The sequence below is a fragment of the Heteronotia binoei genome, chromosome 1, assembly GCF_032191835.1.
Source record: "Heteronotia binoei isolate CCM8104 ecotype False Entrance Well chromosome 1, APGP_CSIRO_Hbin_v1, whole genome shotgun sequence".
Classification (NCBI taxonomy): domain Eukaryota; kingdom Metazoa; phylum Chordata; class Lepidosauria; order Squamata; family Gekkonidae; genus Heteronotia; species Heteronotia binoei.
The window spans coordinates 58536022-58558256 of record NC_083223.1 but is presented as its reverse complement, the minus strand read 5'-3'; the positions used below and the strand labels follow the sequence as shown (position 1 = coordinate 58558256).

Here is a 22235-nt window from a genome sequence, read left to right as displayed (position 1 = left end):
CGCCGCCGGTGGACTGGGTTGCCACAGTGGCTGGGCCACCTTAAGAGGGGAAGCGGGCTGAGAGCAAAAGAGGCAACCCGGGATTTGGCTGGTCCCGGCTTAGCCAACCCGTGAGGCGGGAATTTGGGGGCAGGGGCAGGACTTTCCCAGGTGGGCGGGACGATCTGGCCACCCTAACTACTCCTGACTGGCTCTGAGGGCCTTACTATAGCCAAGTCTGAGCTTAGGGTTGCCAAGTCCAATTCAAGAAATATCTGGGAACTTTGGAGGTGGAGCCAGGAGACATTGGGGGTGGAGCCAGGAACAAGGTTGTGACAAGCATAATTGAACCCCAAAGGGAGTTCTGGCCATCACATTTAGAGGGACCATACACCTTTTTAAATGCCTTTCTTCCTTAAGAAATAATGAAGGATGGGGCACCTTCTGTTGGGGCTCATAGAATTGGACCCCCTGGTCCAATCCTTTTGAAATTTGGAGGGTGTTTTGAGGAGAGGCACAGGATGCTATGCAGCAAATTTGGTGCCTCTACCTCAGAAAAATCAGCCCCCCCCCCACAGAGCACCAGATACCTGTGGATCTATTCTCAATTTTTCCCTATGGGAATCGATCTTCATAGCAAATAATGGAGTGTGCAGCAGGCATTTCCCTCCCCCCACCCTGCTTTCTAATGACCCTGAAGCGAGGGGGAGGGCCTCCAAACTGGGAGATCCCTTGCCCCCACCTGGCAGCCCTATCTGAGCTATCAAATCTGGCTAAAAGAGTTCTCTGTATGTAATTCGCTCATCAATAGAGAACACATTTATGTATTCACAGTAACACAACTTGCTTTACCCCCATCCTCAACAGAATTACAGCCTTCTAAATCAGTTTACTTCAATGAACTTAAAGGTATAATTCTGCTTAAGATGGCACTATCAAGTGCTTAAGTGGAGAACAGATTAATTTAGAAAGAATTCCAGCTGCAATATACTAGGAATGGTAAGCAAATCACAATATTATGCATGTGTGTGCAAGTATAAAAGCTTTCTAAGAACTCTTATGTTCCCTCAATTTTCTTTTGTATGCAGGCTAAACTTTAAAAAAAAAACTTATTTGCAAAAAAAAAAAAAAGATAAATATTCAGGGCAATCATAGTATTTTATGACAATTTCATTTTTCCTTCCTGAAAAAAAAAAATAGAGAAATGTATTCCCCCAGCACTAGACCAAAAGACATTCACTCAGTCACAAGTGAATTCGTTGCTCTATTTGCATTTTAATAGGTATGGCAAATGTGAAATTAATATAGAATGAAAAAAGAATTTATAAACAAGTATCTGTAACTAGAAAACAAAATTAATATTTACCTCCAAAGTAGCCTTTTGAGTCAGCATTTATTACAGCAAGCTGAAAAACCATCTCAGAGGGTGATCATTATCAATAGAACTGTTGCTCTCTGGAAACTATTTTTACAGGGCATGTAATTTTATTTTATTTTGTTTAAAAAATAGGGAATGCACCGAGCAGTGTGAAAGCACAAGGATGTTTATTTGGCTTTCTGCTGCAGAATACATGACCTAAATTAAACCTTGAACATCAGCATGATACTTTTACGTTTCAGGTATATTCAGGTCTTTACAAATGGATTTAAAATATGGCCTTTTCTTGGCAAACCATTTATTTGTTGAGGTGGAACATCTAATACTTGGTAGTCCCCTTGACTTTAAGAAAGGGCTATGATGAACAGATCTTAAGAATTCATTTTTTAAAAAAAAAAAATCCATTTAAATTAATGAATAATATTTTGAGACCTGAAATTTCTGTCTTTTGAAATAAGAATTGAAATTACTAGTATTAAGGCCTGATACTTAAGGAGGGGAAGTAGCTATGTACTGGGCTTGCACTGATCTTGCCAGGTTATCTGATAATCAGACTTCTGGCTTTGAATCTATGTACTTTGTGTGGGTAATATCAGACAATCCATTCCAATGCCTAACAGTCTGGGTTCCTTGACGTGACCGCAGATTTGATGTTGAGTTGACCAAGTCTTTTGTACTTGGGTATTTCTACATGTATACTGAATCTTGCTTAAATGGCATAAATCAGGATTTTATGACAGCCACCAATTGCCCTAGAACTCAGTCTCCATGTATATTGCAAATCATATTATACTTGATTTGGTTTTCAGTACTGGAACAGCTTATGGATAAATGGGGAAGATTTCTACATCAACCTTGTCATGTACTGGCCATTACTTGGTAAAGTTTAATCTGGTGTTCCCTCCTAACATTTTTAGGGGTAGGCCTATTTAGATGTTTCACATGATTGTAGATCCTAGTCATTTCTGCCCTGCATTTGGAGAATGTCCTGCTAGCACTCCTATCAATGCCATATTAGATTCCTGGAATCAGAAAATGACCCTGAGGGGTTGATAAAATAATTTTCAACATCTTGTGTCTTTTAGAAGTCTCTTGGTCCCTTGGTTTATTGATGATCTTCATTATTACTTAGAAGCAGTGATGCTGGTGAAGTATTTTCACATCTTTCAGCATTGCATCTGCTCAAAAACATCCAGTTGAGTTGTTCCAGGTCACAAGGGAACTTTTAAACCAGATGAGGCTGACTCAGATATTTCAATCAGTCTCTGTGATATCCCCCCCCAGCTTTTTGCAGGTAAATTATTTCACATCTGTCATGACTTGGACTAATGGTTTGCACTTCTTTATTAGAACTTCATAACAGTACATCTTGCCTGATTTGCTTGGATGAGTTTCATTAAGTGCAACCTGAGAACATGGACAAAGTAAATGTAAACCTTTCCCTAAAAAGCCATCCCTGAACCAAAACAATTTGAATAATATTGCCCTGTGGTGACTATTTCCATTTGGGAAACTGTACTCAAGCAAACATATTTTTGGATGAAACTGATTATCTAGCCCCATCTCAATTCGTATAGGCCTGGTTTTAGAGCAGAAACAACTAGAAAGGAAATGGTGGAAGTTTGACTCTGTTTATTCTCCTGAGTCTCACAACAACTTCCAATACCTTTGATCCGAGTTTTCTTCTGACTTGGTTGGTGAATATGGAGATTTGGGTGCAACACTCACTTTGGGTGCAACTGGTTCTGCTCCTGTTTAGTGGATTGTTTCCAGAAGGTAGTATTGACAGCTGCTGTTGGAGCCACTGAACCTGTGATATGGGGTTCCAATGAAATTTCTCGTGTCCCCCATGTTTTTTGAGAGTACAGCTGGAGTTTTGAAGTAAGGTGCCATATTCTGATACTATGCGGCTCTGTTTCTTTGAATCAGGTAAGATAGATGCATCCAGGATAATATGACTGTTGCCCAATAATTTTGTCCAGTGAACACATGTTATTGCCTTATACTGAATCAGACCATTGGTCTACCGAGGTCAAAGTTGTCTATTTTGATTGGCAGCAGCTCTCCAGGGTGTCAGGTGAAGGGCTTTCATGTCATCTGCTTCATGATCCTTTTAACTGGAGATCCCAGGAGTAGAGTCTGGGATCTTCTGCATGCATATCAGAGGCTCTGCCATTCATCTATAGCCTCCCCAACCAAGCCAGGTCTGAGATGTGAGCCTGTTCCTGTTGTGGTTGCAGTTCCTCAGAGCAGCAGTTTGCAGCTTAACAGTACTGTTAGGCCTCCCTCTCTAAATGCAGGTGCAGATCTCCTCTATTGTGTGTAAAAGGAAAGGCAGGATTTGGCTACATTTATCCATATACTGATCACATCCAAGTTATAGTACCATAATTTGCTGTGTATGGGACTGCCTGGGAACAGAAATATCAGTTGAAGAACACTGTGGGGTAAGATTGTCAACTGGTTCTGGATACCAAGATAACATCTTGCCAGTGTGAGAACATTTTCATTGGGCTCCCTTTGCTTCCTGGCCTGGTGCTTGTTTATTATTTTTAAAGCCTTAAATATGGGATATCTGAAGGGCCCACAAGTTCAAAGGTGAGATGGATGACAGCTTGAAGATGGGCTTTTTCAGTAGTGGTAACAAAACTTTGGTATTCCTTCATCTTGGAAGCTTGCCCAACACAGAGTTGGATGTCTTTCCAGCACTGGATGGAGATCTTTCTTCACCCATGCATTTATTAGCCTTTTCCATACTTTCCTTGCAGCTTAAATTGCTAATTTCATACATCATTATTTTATTATATTTCATTCTACATTTAATGGTTTATGTCTACTTTACTATTTTGTTTGATGATTTTGAATTGGAATTGAACTTTATACTATTTTATCTTTTATCATGTTAGCCCCCCTAAAACCCCAGTCTCTAATTGAGGTGCAGGAAATAAATGCTTAAAAAAAAAGTGTTATCTGTTGTTTTTGGATGCGTCTGGAGAATGATGGCAGCAATCCTTTCTATTCTTTTTCTTGCAGCTACACGTAATTTCTTAGTTTATGTTAGATATATTATATTACTCATTTCATTCTATAAACATTCTTGACTCTGTGTTGTATTATGGCCCTGGTTTTCTTGACCTGCTACTCGTTAATCTGTGTTTTTTGTTTAAATGCAGCATAGCGAAGGTGACCCAGAATGACATGCATCATATGTTATTCTTTCATTTGCAGTCTGCATTTTATTGTCTTTGACACTGAGGTGGCTCATGACATCCTAAAGGTGTGGGACGGCCCTGTTGAAAGCAGTATTCTACTGAAAGAGTGGAGTGGGTCTGCTCTTCCCGAGGACATTTATAGCACTTTCAACTCTCTGACCTTACAGTTTGACAGTGACTTCTTCATCAGCAAATCTGGTTTTTCTATACAGTTCTCAAGTAGGTGAATTTCTGTTTTTCATTAGTACAAGCAAGGCTTGGCCTTTCATGTGTTTGCTGCTAAGTACTCAGATGATATTGGTTGGTAGCTTGGATACCAGTCTTATCACCAAAGCCTACTGACTATACATTCTGTTTTTAAGTATTTTGCACAATAACCTACAAAGATTTTTGAAAGAAGGTGCTTCTTTGTATGTACTTTAATTTGCAGGTAATTAAAATGTGTACTGTTAATACTATATTCCCTTTTTTTCTCCTCCAAATTTCATGCCATAGGAAATGGAAAATACAAATTAATTTAGACTTTTCAAGGATCAGTATTGTGCACCTCAGTTTTGGGGGTGGGGTGATGGATCACTTTTGCTGCTAATGGCTGATCTCAATATTACACATATACATGGATGTGATGTCCTTTTTAAACAGAATAACACACATCTGGTAGAGCAGTTGAAATTAGAGATTCGAGGGAGCACTTAATCCTTGCATTTACCATTTCCTTTCTCTAAATTGCTTGCCTAGAAGAGTCTCCCCCCCACACACACCTGTGTGCATATACAGGCAAATATTTTGGGGAAAGATAGCTGGAATGGGAAGGCAGTAGGTGGAGATCAGATGAAGCATATGTTTCTCTAATTCCAGATTACTGTTCTGGATGTGTTTTTATTTCCATTTCAAAGAATCATTATGTTATAGACATTTACATGTCTCTAAGTGTTATAAAGTTATAATGTTTTATGTACCTCAGAAATATATTTTTTTAATTTGTTAGATTGAGAAAAAAATATCATATAGTAATATAGAGAGTTATTTTAGATCTTGGGCTGTCATCACACTGTTGGCTTGCTGCAATCTGGCTGTGCCTTTATTTGCAGCAGTCTTGATCAGACATCACACCTTGAACCGACTTCACTGTGCTTGCCTCATGGTCCGTGGCTCAGATTGTTGTGGCATGCTTTTTTTGTTTTTTACCCATGCACATAAGCGTATATCAAAAGCTCTGACTCCTTTTTGAGGGCTCTGCAATCCCTCAGCCAAGTACTCTGGTTCTTCTCAGCCTCTTTTTCTTCACCTCTCTTCCTTGGAATGCATGAGGAGGGTAAAGTGCAGATTTCCATGAGAGTAGTCTATTGACATCTGTGCATTTACCCTTGTGTCAGTCATGGAATACTCTCCAACAGCGTCTCTGGCACAGGAACAGGAGAGAGGGTTGTTGTTTTTTTTTGGGGGGGGGGAGGTTTGTGCCATTTAAAAATAATCCCCCTGGGGTCTCTCAATCCAGAATGACTACTTGGCCATGGTAACTGACAATGCCAATACACTTATGTTCCCATAGCTACCTGATTTAATAAACAAACAAACAAAGTGGAAATGGAAGGGAAGGTTCCATGGCTTGACTTTGCAACAGGGGATTCAAATGTCAGGAAATGTGGGATAAATACATAGAAGATGAAGAAGAAGATATTGGATTTATATCCTGCCCTCCACTCCGAAGAGTCTCAGAGTGGCTCACAATCTCTTTTACCTTCCTCCCCCACAACAGGCACCCTGTGAGGTGGGTGGGGCTGGAGAGGGCTCTCACAGCAGCTGCCCTTTCAAGGACAACCTCTGCCAGAGCTATGGCTGACCCAAGGCCATGCTAGCAGGTGCAAGTGGAGGAGTGGGGAATCAAACCCGGTTCTCCCAGATAAGAGTCCGCACACTTAACCACTACACCAAACTGGCTCTCTACATAGACATCTATAAGCACCAGGCTTTTCTGGTGGCTGTTTACTCTGCATCCAACTCGTTGTACAAGGGGTGAATATGACTGGGGAATGATAGCCAGATATGTCTGTTTGAATGAGCCCATTAAATGCATAAGGAAACAGCAAATATATTGGACCAAACTGCCCATCTGATTGCAGCCATAAATTACTTATAAAATTTAGCAATGTACAGATCACTCCAGATCCTGTTCCATAAGACAAGCACTTAACCTCCGCAAGGGTTCTCTGTAGGCTATTAGTGAAAAACACTAGTGTATTCATTCCCTTGTCTAAACCTGGTAATGTGCCATTTCATATTAGACACAGCCAGATTTTCTGTGGTTTTGTATCATGTCATGTGAAATACATGGAAACATGCAAATGACTGTCTCTTTTGACTATTTGCCAGTCAAGAAGAGGAGGAAGCAGGCACATAGCAAAGACCTGTATGGCTAGTCATGCCCATGTGATTTCAGCCTTTCAAACAGTGCAATGGAAGCATGGGATAAAACCATTAAAAAGTTCCTGCTGCTCTACTACAGTATATATAAAAAAGGTAAAGGTAGTCCCTTGTGCAAACACCAGTCGTTTCCGACTCTGGTGTGACGTCGCATCACAACGTTTTCATGGCAGACTTCTTACGGGGTGGTTTGCCATTGCCTTCCCCATGTCAAACATTTCCACAATATCAGCAGCAAAATTTCCAAGCAACGATCTGATTTGTTAGAATTTATTTTATTGCAGTTAATAAGCTGAAGAAACATCTTGCAATGAGCCTTGGCTAATATAACACAACAGCTAAGTTTAAAAAGGTAAAGGTAGTCCCCTGTGCAAGCACCAGTCATTTCCAACTCTGGGGTGACGTTGCATCATGACGTTTTCATAGGAGACTTTTTACAGGGTGGTTTGCCATTGCCTTCCCCAGTCATCTACACTTTACCCCCAGCAAGCTGGGTAGTCATTTTACCAACCTCGGAAGATGGAAGGCTGAGTTTAGTTAAGTTGAGTTAACCTAAGTTAAGAGCTTGAATAAATACATTGGTCAAAGAACAGTCAGAAGGAAACAAACATTATTGACCTTATTCTTTCTCTGATTCACCATCTGATATAGTTAATCTGTCAGGTAGTTGAGTATATTGTTACTGAAACTCAGTGATTATCAACAGAGAATACAATGTGTATGCAGTGCATGTGTATGTGCATTGTATCTCTCTGTATGTGTTATCAGGAGTTGATATTATTTTACATTGCTGTGGAATCCAAGTTGTGGCAGCCTTTGTACAATTCCTTAAGATACAACCTTGCAGGTGAAAAGCGCTGCTTTTGTGACAGTTCTCATTCAGTGGCATAACCAAGAGCCAGATAGTATTTGTCTGGGAAGTTTTAGTTGTTACCATCCAGTTTCAAATTTTAGAAGAGCCATGGGGTGATACTTGTGTCTTCCTCAGATTTTTTTTTTTTTAAATGTGTGTATGTATGCTAGAGATCCCTGCATATATGAATGTTTTTGCCCTTCATTAAGTATGCTGGCAGAGATGATTAACTGGAGAAATGCAAATGTCTTTCGCTCACAAAATATTTGGACTCCATCAAGGGTCCATTGTGTTGCCGGCTTAGCACAGCATGTAAAACACCATGAGGACATGAACTGACTAGTGTGATTATGTTAATTGTAATCAGCCTAACACTTTTCATTAAAACTTAATTACCATTTAATCATGCATATAAGGACAGAAAATAGAGTTCAGCATGCATCCCTGACCTTTACTCTGCAGGGTTAAATATGTTTAAACTAGTTATTAGAAACTGGGGTTGCCAACTAACCCTTTCCCATAAGTTATAGAAAAAAACATTGTAGGTAGAAGTAGGTAGACAGTGAAATCGCCGTTAACTGAATAACCTATATCCTTGAGCCACAGCACACCCCAGATCTTAAGAGTATCAGAACTCTGATTAGTTAATTTGCAACAGGGTTACCTGCAGATTTAGATTTTACTGGCCTTTGCATACTGCCTTCCAATTTGGTGTCTCCTCCCTCCTCCTCCTCAAGAAATTGCTTTTCTAACCAGATAGCCTATTTGTTGAAAATAGCATTTATGACAATCAGCAAATGAAAAAAAAATATTAGTGGTAATGTGCAAAACATAATTTTCATTTCTCTCTCTCTCTAATTGTGCCTTGTGACACCTTCATTATAAGGAGATGCTTAGAACTCTCTATGATAGTGCCTCACATAGAGTCTGCATAGGACAAGTGAGCCCCATTCCTCTCACCTTCAGCTTGATGCATTGGCAGAAGCAGAGCATGTCTGTATGGGGATAGGAAAGGTACTCATAAACTAGGGATGAGCGATTGATAACAGCTTTCATTTCTTATTTGCTGGACTGTTTTTCCAGTGGTTTTGGTTGCTGGCCCACAGTATTGCTTTTATAGATACATTCACATTCGCTATGTTAAGTTATACGTTTTCATATGTTATTTAGACAATATACATATAAATACAATATATGTAGTATGATGTACAATATAATAATGTCTAGGGCTGTTTGAAATATATGTATATGTAGAAGGGGTACTCCGTAAGAAGAAATGAGAAAATAAAGCATTACAGGCTCAGTCCATACAAAGGAGAAGTGAAATAAAACCAGGGATTTCTTCTGGATTCTGAAAATCTGTACCTAATCTTAATTCCAAGGTGAAATCCTGTTTATTTAAAAAAAAATCTAAATTTTGGTCAAAATGCTGCCCATGTAAAGTTTGCTATAGCTTTCAAGTAATTCCTTCCTTCCTACTTCCCCATGTTGCCAATTCAAATGTGCATGTCTGTAAAATAATCTTAGCCAAGAAGTCTGTTCTGAATTGTTTTGCTTCCAATTGGTAGATTTCAGAAACTCATATATGCCTACTTATTTTTTTTCTCAAGGAAAACTTTTATTTTTTCAAAAATTCAAGCCATATATTGAAGAAACTGCAAAGGTGATAGGTTGTCTGTCATAAGCATTCAAAATACATAAGCAGCAATGATAGTATTGTGTTGTTCTATTGAACATACTCCATTGAAGTCTATTGAAGAAGCCTACTATTTTTTTTTATCTTGCTACCAGTTTGCATGGTTCTAGTAGTGTCAGCTATTGTTTCCCCTATCACTGAGGCACTGTTTTTTTCTGCTCAGTGTCTCCACTCTGAATTGGATCCAGGTGTCATCATTTTATGAAGCTACATCAGGGTGAAAGTTAGAGGCACTCCTTTTTGCCTTCACCCAAGTTTTATGCATTTGAAAGAAGAAGAAATGTCATGGCAAAAGCATGGAATGTGAGCGTTGTCGATAATAAATGGAGTCAATCTCTTTTCTTCATACACCCCAAATTATTAACTCCCCTGGCTTTTCAGCCTAACACATCAGTCTTTACATTCCCAATTTCGCAAAAAGTCCATCAGTAACACAGAAAATGCAAATGAAATGAAGGAACACAAACCTTTACTAAGGTGTGAGGGGATTAAAATGAGGGTGCTGAAAGCTGTTAAAAATATGCATGTTCAAGTTCCTAAATTAGTTTTAGAAATTTTTTTAGGTAAACTTGTTAACTAATCCCAAATTCAATCCTGTGCATGCTTAGTTGGAAGTAATTCCAAGAAAAGCAAAGGGGCTTGTTACTGATTAAGTATACCTACACTTATGCTATAATGTTTATTAGTGAAACACTATTAGTGAAACACTCACCAGATAATTCACCATTTGGAATACCTGTTCTGATCTACACACATACTACAAATTCTTCATTTCAAGCAAATTGGAAAATAATTGAAGAAGGCTATCTACCCTCACATTCCTTTCAACATTTGTTATGGACTTGGAGTTAGGCCTGTTGTGAAGAAAATACAACAGACTCTAGAAGGAGGCTCCGGGCAAGTGCACCACCCACCCTTGCTGTCTTCCCACCCACCCAAGCGAAGGCATTCACCCCCACACACCTGAAGAAGAGTGGATCTCTGCCATCTGGAGAGCAGCTGTAATACTGAGCACTCTCCAGCTGTCACCTGGAGAATGGCAACAGTGGTTCTCCAAGAGGAAATGCCTCTCCTTCCATTGCCATCAGGAGAGCAGTTGTAATTCTGAGTGGTCTCCAGCCATAAGAACATAAGAGAAGCCATGTTAGATCAGGCCAATGGCCCATCCAGTCCAACATTCTGTGTCACACAGCGGCCAAATATATATATATATATATATATATATATATATATATATATACACATACATACACACACACACACACATACACACTGTGGCTAATAGCCACTGATGGACCTCTGCTCCATATTTTATCTAACCCTCACCTGGGTTTATCTAAGCCCTCACCTGGAGATTGGGAACAATGGTTCCCCAGGAAGAAATAGCATTGTACCTGCCTGAGGTCCCATCCCTCCTCAAACCTCACCCTCTCCAGGCCCCATCCCTTAAATCCTAACCTGGAGTTGGCAACCCTATCACTTTCCCTTTATCTGCCCCTCTGACTCCAGCTTTCCATCACCTTCCCCCTCCCTGCAGCTTTTATATAGGAAAAAGACAGTTTTTCTCCACAGCGGGGATGGGGCAGGACGGGGAACCAAGGCAGCTTACATCATTCTCCTCTCCCCACCCCTCTGATCTGAACAACAACCCTGTGAGGCAGGTTAGTCTGGAATTCTGTGACTGGTCCAAAATCACCCAGTCAGCTTCCACAGCAAGAACCTGGGTCTGGCAGACTCCACTCTGAAGCTCTAACTTGTATGCTCTCCTCAAAGTCCACCACAAATTCTCCAAGAATATCTCACCAACCTGGAAAGGTATCACTAAAGGCCTCTGGGCAAGTGCTTCCCTCCCATTTTGCTGTCTTCCCATCCACCCAAGCGAAGGCATTCACTCCCCCCCCACCTCAAGGGGAGCTGATATCTGCCATTCTTAGTGATCTCCAGCCCTCACCTGGAGACTGGCAACAATGGCTCCTCAGGAGGGAATGACTGGTTTGGAGGGTGGCCTTGTCTGAGGCCCCACCCTTCCTCACACCCAGTCCTCTCCAGGCTCCAGCCTTCAAATCTCCAGGAATGTCCCAATCTGGAGTTGGCAACCCTATCTCCTTCTCAGCCAACAATCCTGGGATGAGGCTGAGGGGATGAGGGAGACAGGGAGTGAGGAAAGAGTCAGCAAAGAAAGGAAATAAGCTCCCTGGCTTATTTTGGCGCCTTTGGAGGCTGCCTGTATTGGCTGTCTGTGTAGGCCGTTGATAGGGTGGAAGAGGTTTGTTGCTGGTGGCAGCCATGACATCTTTTGTGAGGCTGCAGTACAGCAGCAGTCCTTTCTGAGGCCAGTTGACAAAGAGGACACAGAGAAGAGTGGGAGATGTGTCTCTCTCTGAGGTAAGACTGCTTTGGGCAGTTTGTTCAACATTCTTGGGCTTGAGTAGGCAGGGGCAGGGGAGTCAGCCAGTGGAAGGCAAAAGGCAATGGTTTCTGGAGTGCCTTGGCAGGAAGGCATTAATCCCCCCTCCACACACATGCACATATCTCAAGGGCAGATGACCTGGACTTGGCAACATGGAAAAAGAATAGTCTTTCTTCATAGAGGGAGGGGAGCCAAGCACCTGGAAGTTGGCAACAGTGGTTCCCTGGGAGGCAATGACTGACACTGTGAGGAAAGCCATTGCAAGCCTCCCTTTTGCTCCCTCTGAAGTGGCCCCTCCTTGCTGTGAACGAACATTCCTTCTCAGTTGAAGAGATGTTAACTGCTACTATTTGTGTGGATTAAAGGAAGAAGGCAGACAGACAAAATGAAATAAAAAGACTGAAAGATAGAGAAACAGAGAAAGAAAGAGAGAAAAAACAGAAGGGGAAGGTAGAAAAAAGAGGGAGAAAGGAGTGAGAGAAAGAAAAATAATAAGAAGGAAAAGACAGGGCCCTGAGGAGAGGCAGTTGTAATCAGTAAGCTCGCAGCAGAGAACTGTCTGTGTCAGAGGTCAGTGGCCATCTGATGGTGTTCCTGCCTGACAGGGCTGGTGGTGGGTGGGGGAGGACATAGGACGGTGGACAGGATAGTGAGCCAATGTGACGCCAGAGGGGTTGATGGACACGTGATGGGCCAGTGGCTCATGGAGTGCAGGCTTAGCCAATGAGGGGCTTGGATTTGGCTTCGCCAGAGGACTTTTAGGCTTTTATTATAAAAGATACCTCAATTGCAGATTCTCAAATAATATTATACACCCCTTTCTGGAAGCAACCTTTTGAACATGGGACAGATCTAGAGACAAAATAACTCCTGCAACATCTCCTTTGGCTAGCTTTCTTGGTCAGACATGGTTGCAACAGGGATTGTCACCTCAGGCATTCTCTCTCTCTCTGGTGCTCCACTAATCTGACTTGTTTTATAGATATCTCGTCTAACAGATATCTCAGAGAGAAAGTAACTTTGGAACATTTATGCAAATCCAGTCTACCTTGGTTTGAATATCTTCTAATTTCCCATTTGTTTTACTCTTCTAATTTATGGAACCGTTTGAATAGACTTTTTATGAGTTTGTAACATGGCATGAACTCTAAATCACTTTGTTTAAAAGGTTTAATTTTGGCACTTTATAAAACTTTACTGCTTGACACAGAACCTCCTTTAACATCGTATCAGGTAGCATGGCAAAAAGATCTGGGTACTAATCCTACTACTCATCAATGGGATAAGATATGGTCCTCGACAAGCTATACCTCACATTCCTTACCTATTCAACAACAGGCGATAAAAATTTTGCTTCAATGGCATCTCGCCCCATTATTAATCCACTTATGTTGTCATCATGCTGGAAATTATGTGGGGCAAAAGGCTCTTTTTACCATAGTTGGTGGTTGTGTAGCAAGGTTAGTCGATTTTGGAGTGACATATCACAAATTTACTTGATAACAAGACATTATATCCCTAAAGATCCAACTTTAATCCTTTTAGATTTATGGCCAAGAACTAGGATTTCTCTAAATACTGGAGACCTCATTTCCACCCTTTTGGTAGCAGTGAAGCATGTTCTTGCTTCAAATTGGAAATCTCCCTTCAATGCATCATTGGTACCAAAAGATATGAGATTGTTTTTTGCTAGACAAGATCTCAGTCTGGGTTGCCCAGCAAGATTACCTTTAGTAGGTTACCTCTACTAGCATTATGGCCAAATGGTCATTATGGCTAGATGCTTCTGTTGATTCAGAAAGAAGTTTACAGAAAGCACCTATAACCAAATAGATGTGAAAACCTCAGCTTGAGACCCTGGAGAGCCACCGCCAGTCTGAGTAGACAATACTGACTTTTAAGGACCAAGCATCTGATTCCGTATAAGGAAGCATCATATGTTCACCTTTAATTGGTTCACATAACTTATATATTTACCATTAGGTAGTTATCGGAACGTTAAAACTAACTTGAACTCCATTTACTTTTACTTTTCTTTTTAATTATATGAATGATAAGCTCAAAATTAACAGATACCCTGTAGTGATAATCCTTGATTTGACACAGACTTAATGATCATTTTGTAATTGTCTTTATTCATGCTATACTAAGTGATGTATATGTAATATGATGTATACTAAGTATTATACTTCAATCTTTAATAAGCATCTTATAATTAAAAAAAAACTTTTAAAAACTTTAAAGATATGATCCCAGCATTGAGAAAATCTTAGCTTTGGCATGTTTAGTTGTCTTGAGCTCCACTTGTGGCACAGAGATCTCCCATTCTGTTTGCCCTCCTCAAGTTCCCTGTAAACCAGAAGTGATTAGAGTAGTTCAGTAATCCCAAATGTAGTGATGAAACATTATTTTTCTTTTAACTGCTTGTAGATAAGAACAGCAGTAGCACACTAGCCAACACTATATATTTCTGGAAATACTTTGTCTTCTAAACACATATAATTACACAGCAGTAAAAACTTAAGTCCATTAACTTGCTAGGATTCATTTCATGGCAGTTCAATTTTTAGCGACTTGTATAGGATCTTCATGCCAAAATGCTAAGGATATCTCAGAAGAAGAATCATACACCTGTTTATAATTGCCTCAGATATCTTCTTCGATATTTGAGTAGTAAAATTATTGCCAGAGACTGTAATGTAAGTCTGACAAAAGATTGTATTTGAACCAGTGACAGAATTACACAGCTTGCATGGGAATTGGGTGGATGGCTTCAATTGGGGCTTCAGCTAACAAATTGGTCAGAAAGTGTGCCATGTTCTTTGCAAAGGCATTCATTAGGGGACATGGAGGTTGAGTGAAAGCAGTAAACAAAGCAAATTAACTAATTCATTTGATTGGAAGAGCAACTAGGGAGTTAAAGCCACTGCTGTCGATTATTATGTTGCTGACTCTCCTTACTCCTCAAAGATGATCTTAAGCATCACTGGCTGCACATAGAGCACATTTGTCAGTTTCAAGAGCCACAGGACATAGTCTGGCAAAAAGACTGTTTCAGCGGTGGCATCTGTCACTGCGTCTGCCTGGTTGGATTCCTGCTGACTTCCTGACAGGAAATAAGAATGTGGATCCTGACTGTGGCATACAATGATATTTGCTCTTGCCAGACCACTGTCTGTGAGATATTTTCAAAATTATCCCTCTCTATAAAGGGAAATATGTTTTGAATGAACACATAGCAATGCCTATATGGTAGTTTTCGTTGCATTAGAATTTCTCTTAAGACACAACCTAGCCATCTCTGTGGGCCAGACTACATATTGCTTGCAAATCTGGTGTTGGTTTGTCAGTATTTTAAAGGAAAACAATAGCGGGTGCCTTCAGTATGAAAAGATGGCAGGAATAGTTAAAAACATCCAGTTATTTTACGCTCAAAATTTACTTTCCAAGCTGCTTTTCTCCCCAGTGGATCAGGCAGATGTCGTTCTTAGTCCTTTGCAGGGTGGTACCTTTAGCTGGCTTTGCTCAGAAGAACAAAGCTGTCTCAATAGAGTACATTGAGAGAAACATCCTGAAAATATATGGGTCCTTGGCTGCAGAATAGGTGTAACAGCCTGCTTAGCTCCTGATAATAAATGAGATGTGATATTCTATACCTGCTGGAATTTCTGAATTGTCTTTGTGAGAAGATCCACATACAGTGCATTACAATAGTCTGTCCTTGAGGTTACTTTATCATGGATCCACGCGGCCAGCTAAAGGTAGGGATCCATGCTCCAGATTAAGTGAAGTTGGAAGAAAGGTGTGTTTTCCCCCCCTTTCTGCTGAATTAACATGCTTCTTCAGTTATGATCCCAGGTCAAATATAGCAGTTAATTTCCCCAGAACTAAAAGCAGAGAAAACCTTCACTGCCTTTGAGATCACCTCTACTAGCTCAGGACTGTTGAAAGCTGATCTACAATTTCACATCTTTCATTATTTCTGTATAAGCATTTATGATTCTCTCTATGGAATCAGTACTGCCATCTTTGGCCAGTGTTTTGTGTTTCTGCGTAATATGTGGATAGCATTACAAGAAAACAAGTCATCCTCCCACACTTTATTCTTGGCATCAAAACAATAAAATTCTCTCTAAACCTTTGCTCCAAGCATTTAGCTATTGTACATTTTAATGCAAAATAGGCAGAAGTGCTACTGTATGAATGTTAAAATCAGAAGTTATTTGAAAGGCTCCATATTTGTCTTTAAGGGATTCTGGACTTTTTTTTTTTTAAATGAACATCACAATGCTGCTAAAATATCCCACAGTGAACACAGAAAGATATCCTATCAAAGACTTGAATTAATAATATTTGTCCTTCAGTAAAGGACAAAATGGATATTGTCTTCACATATTGTGGACAAGGAAACGGATACATCAACAACATTAAAACTCATTCTGATGAGTAAATATTGCAGACACCATTGCTCAGTGTATGAATGTGACAGTTACAAAGGAATGTCCTTGGCAAAATAAAATTAGTGATCTTTAGTGAGTAACTCAGATTGACATTAATGGAATGTCAGCACTGGCCATTTAGGATTTTTAAGTGATGGCATCCACAAAACTATTACTTAGCTACCAAACTGCTTATTGTACTTGATTGTGGACAAAATTAAACTAATAAAAAGAAATAAGAACTGAGCATTTCTCTGCCTATTACTCCATTTCTCCTTCCAGTGGTGAATGCAGAAGAAGCAGCATTATGAAACTTCAGTCAATCTCACCCAAACAGAATTTGTGGATACAAAAAACTTCCAAACAGATCAAGATGGGGTAGCCATGTTAGTCTGTCTGTAGCAGCAGAAAAGAGCAACGCTGAATCCAGATGGCTGATTTAAGCCACCTCAGGAAAGCCCCACCTCCAGACCAAAAAGGTGCTTTCAAACACTCACATCTGGGTCCCACCTCACTCTTGCCCTTACTCGTCTTTCTGTCACATCAAAAAGCTACCACTTATGAAATGGCAGCAATTTCCCCGTGTGCCACCTTCCCTGCCACCTTTTCCAGCCATCTGAACAGCCAGGGAGTGCCTTGGAAGTGTCTGTCATGTGCACGAGCAGTCTAACTGCTCTTCCCCAGCATGTATGGCCTGTCCCTCTCCTGACAGTAGGGCACACACCATCTGACTGCTGATTTATTTCCAGGACTGGAAGCTGCCGCCCCAAGCCACCTGTCTGTACCCAGCCAAAGAGTACAATAGCACCTTAAAGACTTAAAAGATTGTGACAAGGTATAAGCTTTTGTGAGTCATTGCTCACTTCTTCAGAGAAGAAACAGACAATTTTTATCTTTAATTAATACTTAGATCAACCAACAGTCTTAATGGGACATCTCCCTGTGCAATACAGACTCATAATTGTCTCTTGTCTAGTTAATAAGGCCAGTGAGAAGCTGTTCCCTGCCTTAGACCTTCCTAGCCTTTGTACTACCCTTTACAATCCAGTATGCACAGAGACCAGGCATACCTAACTCAATGTGTTACAATTCTAATTCTTTGCATACTGAGTGCATGGTATATTACAAGTTAAATAGTTGCAGAGAAAAACAAACTTGATAACTTGCTGAAGAAGCCCTGTGAACTTCCCAAATCAGAGGAGGCAGAAACACTTTTTGCCTATCCCTATGAAGACTGATGCAATATCTGAGCTGGTGCATTTATGTGTGATTTTTGTGATTTGTTTTCACTAAGAAGTCTCCTTAACTTATATCTTTTATTGACTCTGTTAGCTTGTTAATATTTCCTTGTGTGTCAGTTTTAGGAAAGCACCCTATTCCCAACATTTTGAGAACCCAATTAAAAATAAGTAGACAGCTTTTTGGCAGAACAACTTCAAGACAAAGAGAAAACCATGGATATGTTAGCTATGTTTAATTTGCAAAAAAATGCAGCTCTCTGTTGCCTGGTGACTATCACCGGAGAACAAGCCAGGGATTAAGCCAAGATTGTTAGAGAAAGTATTTATTTAGTCATCATGCAAAACGGTGTGCTTTTGCACGGTGACTGTTTGAAAGTGGATTTTGCTGTTCTTATATAGTAAAAATCAAGTTGCAAAGCATATTATTTTGTGTGTGTGAATGCAATGTGTGTTTAAGACTGACTGTAGTTAACAAACCAAGTCAGATCCTTGTTCAGTGGACCAAAGTTATCAGAGTGGCCTGCATTCAGACAGTCACACTAACAATAACTAGTTCAATTAAACTAGTTCACACTAACCATAACTAGTTCAATAATTTTACGTAATTCCTGAACTGAGACTCTAAGGTTCAAACAGAAATAATTTGTATCTCTAGGAAATTTTGTATGAAGTTCATAATTGGACTTCTAATATTTCTAGGGACCGCCCAGTGCCATTTTGATGGAGGGACGGTGGCTCAGTGGTAGAGCATCTGCTTGGGAAGCAGAAGGTCCCAGGTTCAATTCCTGGCATCTCCAAAAAAAAAAAGGGTCCACGCAAATTGGTGTGAAAAACCTCAGCTTGAGACCCTGGAGAGCTGCTGCCAGTCTGAGAAGACAATACTGACTTTGATGGACCAAAGGTCTGATTCAGTATAAGGCAGCAGCTTATGTTCATATGTTTGGGTGAGAAGAGTATGAAACTGTGACAAGGGGTATTTCCAAAGACAAATGCCACTGCCTCTTCACAATGTATAACTGCTGACTAGGAGCTCAAAGAATTATGTGTCTGTGTGTGTGTATTGCTCACTGCTACAGTTAATAGGATTTCAGCTTTAGAGATTTGTACTTGGAACATGATCCCCCCCCCCCTCTTTCTCCCTCCCTGTGTATATGTATTAAATCTGTGCTGATTGGTATATTTGCTATTTTGAAGATAAGCAAGCAAAGGCAGCTATATGACTGAATCTAATGCACAGAATGCTGAAAAGAGCAGGATGAAAATGTTTCATAATCTTTAAAGAATCTGCATGGGGATGTGATGTTTCTATCTGCCACCTACTCATTTAAAGATGCTACTTGACTATCATATTGCAAACCACAGATGTGTTTTCAGTGCCGTGTTTGGAGAATTATGTGCCCGTTTCCCATTAGCAATGGGTGGTATTGAAATGTTAATGGGTACTAATGTTCGTGACTCCAATACATGATTAGACTTATAAAGAAATCTGATCTAATAAATGTGCAGAATGTGTATTTGGAAAATGTATTCCCATTTTTGTACTAGGAAGTGATATAGAATATTCCCTTATAATGTACCCAGACAGACCATTGAGCACTGAGAAACACTGTCCATCACATAACTAGCAAATTCCAATTTGTTGTACACTTATGTTCAGAATACCTGCTGGGTTGTTATATAAGGCAACATGTGTCCACTGCTCTTTTTCTTTGTATTCTTTGCTCTTCACAATCTTATCACAGCTCTCCTGTTTAAATGAAATGATAAAATGTGCACCACTTTTGGAGATCAGCTAGCCAAATAATCAGGAGAACCATATAATGGGTGTTTTTGCGCTGACAGTTTGTGACTGTCTGTCACCGCATTGGGAAACTCACCTTTTACATTACCTAATGTTCTCACAACTGTTTTGCATCGTTGCTGCCCGAAAACATCTACATTTGTTTCAGTGAGATGTGTTTTGGAGCTGCTCCTGCAACGTTTTTCTTGACACTGGTTTTGATCTGGTCTTTTCTCTACAGGCGTTTCAAACTTGTATTGTAGAAGTTTTCATGCATTTTAAGAGACTCCTCCAAAAGTCACAAGGTGCAGTAATTTGCATGAGAACTGACAGCACTTGAAATTTTCACATATCATTGCTTGCCTCACATCTAGTAATTTAGATTTGTATTGCTTTTTGCAGTGTTGACACGATTTCCAAGCAATCGTATACATTTAATTAAGCACTGGTATTCTGGGTGCCCTCTGATCAGAGACACCCCCCACTGAAATGCTTAAATGTAAAAGGAAAATAATTAAAGCGTAACAGTGGCAGGCGATTTGAAGACTCTAAAACTCTGGATCAAACTGAATGTAAAAACACCCAACAACTCCATATATGAAGATGTTACATTTCTAAATGTCAGAGGTGGGGGGCAGCAGCAAGGGGAGTCTTTGATCTTTGGAGTGTCTGGGGCATTTGGTGGGTGTGGGAAAGAGGATGCTGGTCTGATTCAGTAGGGCTTCTGGGGCATCTGGTGGCTGTGAGAAAGAAGATGCTGGTATGGTTCTTTCTATCCTCCACTTAGTGGGAGCCACATGTTTGCATATCCCTTCATTTTTTTTTTTTAAATCTTTGCCCACAGAAAACTAGCATGTCAGGGAGAATGCTAGAAGTACCATCTTAAGAAGAGCTTTCCCCTTCTTAGCTCATTGAAATCAGAGGGCATAGAAGGGTGTAACTCTGATTAGGATGGCATTGAAAGTAATAATTGGGTGGAAGTTCTGTTAAAATCAGCATTTTGACTTCAATCCAGAAACTTCCTATTTTAGTCCTTTGTGATTAGATATAATCCACAGTTGCTGAATGACATTTGATTTGACTTGTTGCTTATGGACTTTTGTTCTCTGCTATAAAGCACTCAGAGGCTGATAATAGACGGCCAGTTTGGGGCGGCTTGCAGCTGCCCCAAATAAAGCCAACTGGAAATAGAGTGCCCCAGAGCTTCCAGATGGCGCTCAAAAAAGGGGAGGGCCATGGGTGCCCAGGGAGCATCTGGAACACTCACACTTCCAGTTCACGGCTCCCCGGGTGCTCTTCAGGTGCTCCCCAGCCTTCTAGATGGCCAGGAGACACCTCGGAGACGCCCCAGCGAAAAGGCAGCACTTTTGCTGTGGTGCCTTTTTGAGGTGGGTGGAGCGGCCTCGAGGATGGGGTGAGTACACGATCGGGACGGCTGCCAGATGTTGCCATCTGGAAGGTTATTTGGGGTTGACTTCAGAGACATCTCTGAGTCAACCCAAAGTGCCAGTCTTTAATCAGCCAGAGATTCAAAGAATGTTACCTAAATTGTGATGCTTGTCTCACTTTATGGAAATGCTGCCTAAAATGTAGAGAAATTAACGGAAACAGTTTTAAAGGAAGTAAAAGAAATTTTTGGGGGAGGTGGATTAGCTTGACACAAAATACAGAAACCCTGCTATTATTTTCTAGCATGTTATATTTTGTTATCCACAAAAGAAAATTAGGAGATCAGCTTGAACAAGATGCATCAAAATGAACATGTACCTGCAGAAAAGTTTGATGATTCACAAGTTGTTTCTAAAACATTTGATTTCATTATTTACCTACAGCATCAGTTGCATCAACTTGTAATGATCCTGGGACCCCACAGAATGGAAGCAGATACGGAGACAGCCGAGAGCCCGGGGATACGATCACCTTCCAGTGTGATCCAGGGTATCAGCTCCAAGGGCAGGAGAAAATTACTTGTGTACAGCTGAATAATCGATTTTTTTGGCAACCTGATGCTCCTACATGTTTAGGTATGCAGATGAAACATTGGGCACTTTTGCAATTTTAAATTCCTTTTAAATTCCTACTGTTTTACTGAGTTCTCATTTTATGTTGCATATATGATTGCTGTGCATACACTGGTCTTTCCCTCATCCAATGCTGAAGTGTATTTATTTATTTAGCTATTTATGCCCTACTTTTGCAGACCCAATACAATCACCCCCCTCCTCCCCATTATACTCAAAAACAACCTGGGGAGGAAAGTTAGGAATGAGGAGAAAACATCCATTCTTTTAAACACTTGTGTGCACATGATTGGGAATCTTGCCCAAGTTAGAGCTACCCAACATGTATATAAGACAGGATACCTTCACCTTTATACTTACACAAAGCTTTTAATCTAAGTTGCCCACATGTAGTTTCTGGTGCCCTTGTTTACCAGAGTCTGGAAATAACACACATACTGATCAAGAAAAGAAGCTATTGCTTTGTTAGCATTAAATTTATAAATACACAGTAATAAATTACATAGGGTTGTATCCTACTACACACTGAGCTAATGGCAGAAGTCCAACCGAACCCAGCATTTTGTTGGGAAAAGCCACCATCTTTAGCTCATTGGGGTAAGTAGGATACATCCCATAATTAATTATTACATATATAAAACCTAACAGCTATTTTCATTTGTTACAGTTTTGACATTCCAACCTCGTATAATGGGAGAGTGTGTTACTCATGTCATGAACCTTCCAATACTCTGTTAACACACTTTCCCCCAGCTCTGAAAATCATGATGCTGTATCCAAAATTGGAAAATATGTCCATCCA

The 22235-nt window shown here is 40.3% G+C and overlaps 1 protein-coding gene across 1 annotated transcript in view; it reads left to right on the top strand.

Annotated features, from left to right (window-relative positions):
* CSMD1 (CUB and Sushi multiple domains 1) overlaps positions 1-22235 on the top strand; it is a 1753937-nt gene that overhangs the window by 1461249 nt on the left and 270453 nt on the right. The window contains exons 26-27 of the mRNA XM_060234944.1: positions 4586-4788; positions 21245-21436. Coding sequence (XP_060090927.1) covers positions 4586-4788; positions 21245-21436 — 395 coding nt within the window. The remainder of the gene's footprint in view (positions 1-4585; positions 4789-21244; positions 21437-22235) is intronic.